The 2,175-nt window shown below is 45.4% G+C and overlaps 1 protein-coding gene across 1 annotated transcript in view; it reads left to right on the top strand.

Annotated features, from left to right (window-relative positions):
* Positions 1 to 2,175, top strand: part of clrn1 (clarin 1) — a 9,080-nt gene that overhangs the window by 4,703 nt on the left and 2,202 nt on the right. The window contains exon 2 of the mRNA XM_014031059.1: positions 1,122 to 2,138. Coding sequence (XP_013886513.1) covers positions 1,122 to 1,387 — 266 coding nt within the window. The 3' untranslated portion in view covers positions 1,388 to 2,138. The remainder of the gene's footprint in view (positions 1 to 1,121; positions 2,139 to 2,175) is intronic.

Raw genomic sequence — 2,175 nt, 5'->3', positions numbered from 1 at the left:
GTTTTAGACACCAGGTGGACCATCTGTGGTTTTAGACACCAGGTGGACCATCTGTGGTTTAACCAGGTGGACCATCTGTGGTTTAGACACCAGGTGGACCATCTGTGGTTTAACCAGGTGGACCATCTGTGGTTTAGACACCAGGTGGACCATCTATGGTTTAGACACCAGGTGGACCATCTGTGGTTTAGACACCAGATGGACCATCTATGGTTTAGACACCAGGTGGACCATCTGTGGTTTAGACACCAGGTGGACCATCTGTGATTTAGACACCAGGTGGACCATCTATGGTTTAGACACCAGGTGGACCATCTATGGTTTAGACACCAGATGGACCATCTATGGTTTAGACACCAGGTGGACCATCTATGTTTTAGACACTAGGTGGACCATCTGTGGTTTAGACACTAGGTGGACCATCTGTGGTTTAGACACCAGGTGGACCATCTGTGGTTTAGACACCAGGTGGACCATCTGTGGTTTAGACACCAGGTGGACCATCTGTGGTTTAGACACCAGGTGGACCATCTGTGGTTTAGACACCAGGTGGACCATCTGTAGTTTTAGACACCAGGTGGACCATCTGTAGTTTTAGACACCGGGTGGACCATCTGTGGTTTAGACACCAGGTGGACCATCTGTGGTTTAGACACCAGGTGGACCATCTATTGTTTAGACACCAGGTGGACCATCTGTGGTTTAGACACAAGGTGGACCATCTGTATTTTTAGACACCAGGTGGACCATCTGTGGTTTAGACACCAGGTGGACCATCTGTGGTTTTAGACACCAGGTGGACCATCTGTAGTTTTAGACACCAGGTGGACCATCTGTGGTTTAGACACCAGGTGGACCATCTGTAGTTTTAGACACCAGGTGGACCATCTGTGGTTTTAGACACCAGGTGAACCATCTGTGGTTTTAGACACCAGGTGGAACATCTGTGGTTTAGACACCAGGTGAACCATCTGTGGTTTAGACACCAGGTGAACCATCTGTGGTTTAGACACCAGGTGGACCATCTGTGGTTTAAACACAAATTGGACCATCAGTTCCATGTGGACTCTAAGGTTCTGTTTGGACCCTAAGGTTCTGGATGGGTTCCATGTGTCCTGCAGGTCTCAGCAGCTTCCTGGTGATGGTTCTGTTTGGCTCGGAGCTGAAGGTCCTCCATCTCTCTGAGAGGATCTCCAACTTCAACGAGGAGAAGTTTGTCTTCCAGACCTTCACGGAGCGCTACGACCGAAGCTTCTGGCTCTTCCTCCTCATCTTCTTCCTCCACGGATTCAACATAGTTCTGATCCGCCTGGCAGGGATCCAGTTCCCCTTCCAGGAGAACAAAGGGGTGGACCTGAGTGGGGGGGCAGCAGACCTCCTGTACTGACGGGTCGGGTTGAAGGTGGATCAGAATCAAACAGGTTCTGCTCTGGTTTCCTAGTCCTGACAGAACCAGTCCACCTGAGGAGCTTCAGAAAGATTTTAATAAATCAGTTTTAGAAAGAGGCTGCAGGTCCAAGGTCAAACCCCCAAACCCGGATCAGGTTTATAGATCAGGATCAGGTTTATAGATCAGGATCGGGTTTACAGATCAGGATTAGGTTTAGGATCAGGTTTATAGATCAGGATCAGGTTTATAGATCAGGATCAGGTTTATAGATCAGGATCAAGTTTATAGATCAGGATTAGGTTTAGGATCAGGTTTATAGATCAGGATCAGGTTTATAGATCAGGATCAGGTTTATAGATCAGGATCAAGTTTATAGATCAGGATCAGGTTTATAGATCAGGATCAGGTTTATAGATCAGGATCAAGTTTATAGATCAGGATCAGGTTTATAGATCAGGATCAGGTTTATAGATCAGGATCAAGTTTATAGATCAGGATCAGGTTTATGGATCAGGATCAGGTTTATAGATCAGGATCAGGTTTATAGATCAAGTTTAGGTTTATAGATCAGGATCAAGTTTAAAGATCAGGATCAAGTTTATAGATCAGGATCAGGTTTATAGATCAGGATCAGGTTTATAGATCAGGATCAGGTTTATAGATCAAGATTAGGTTTATAGATCAAGATTAGGTTTATAGATTAGGATCAAGTTTATAGATCAGGATCAAGTTTATAGATCAGGATCAGGTTTATAGATCAGGATCAGGTTTATAGATCAGGATCA

Source organism: Austrofundulus limnaeus, unplaced genomic scaffold, assembly GCF_001266775.1.
Source record: "Austrofundulus limnaeus strain Quisiro unplaced genomic scaffold, Austrofundulus_limnaeus-1.0 Scaffold1172, whole genome shotgun sequence".
NCBI lineage: Eukaryota > Metazoa > Chordata > Actinopteri > Cyprinodontiformes > Rivulidae > Austrofundulus > Austrofundulus limnaeus.
Note: the sequence above shows the minus strand (reverse complement) of the source record. Positions and strands in the feature narration are given on the sequence as shown.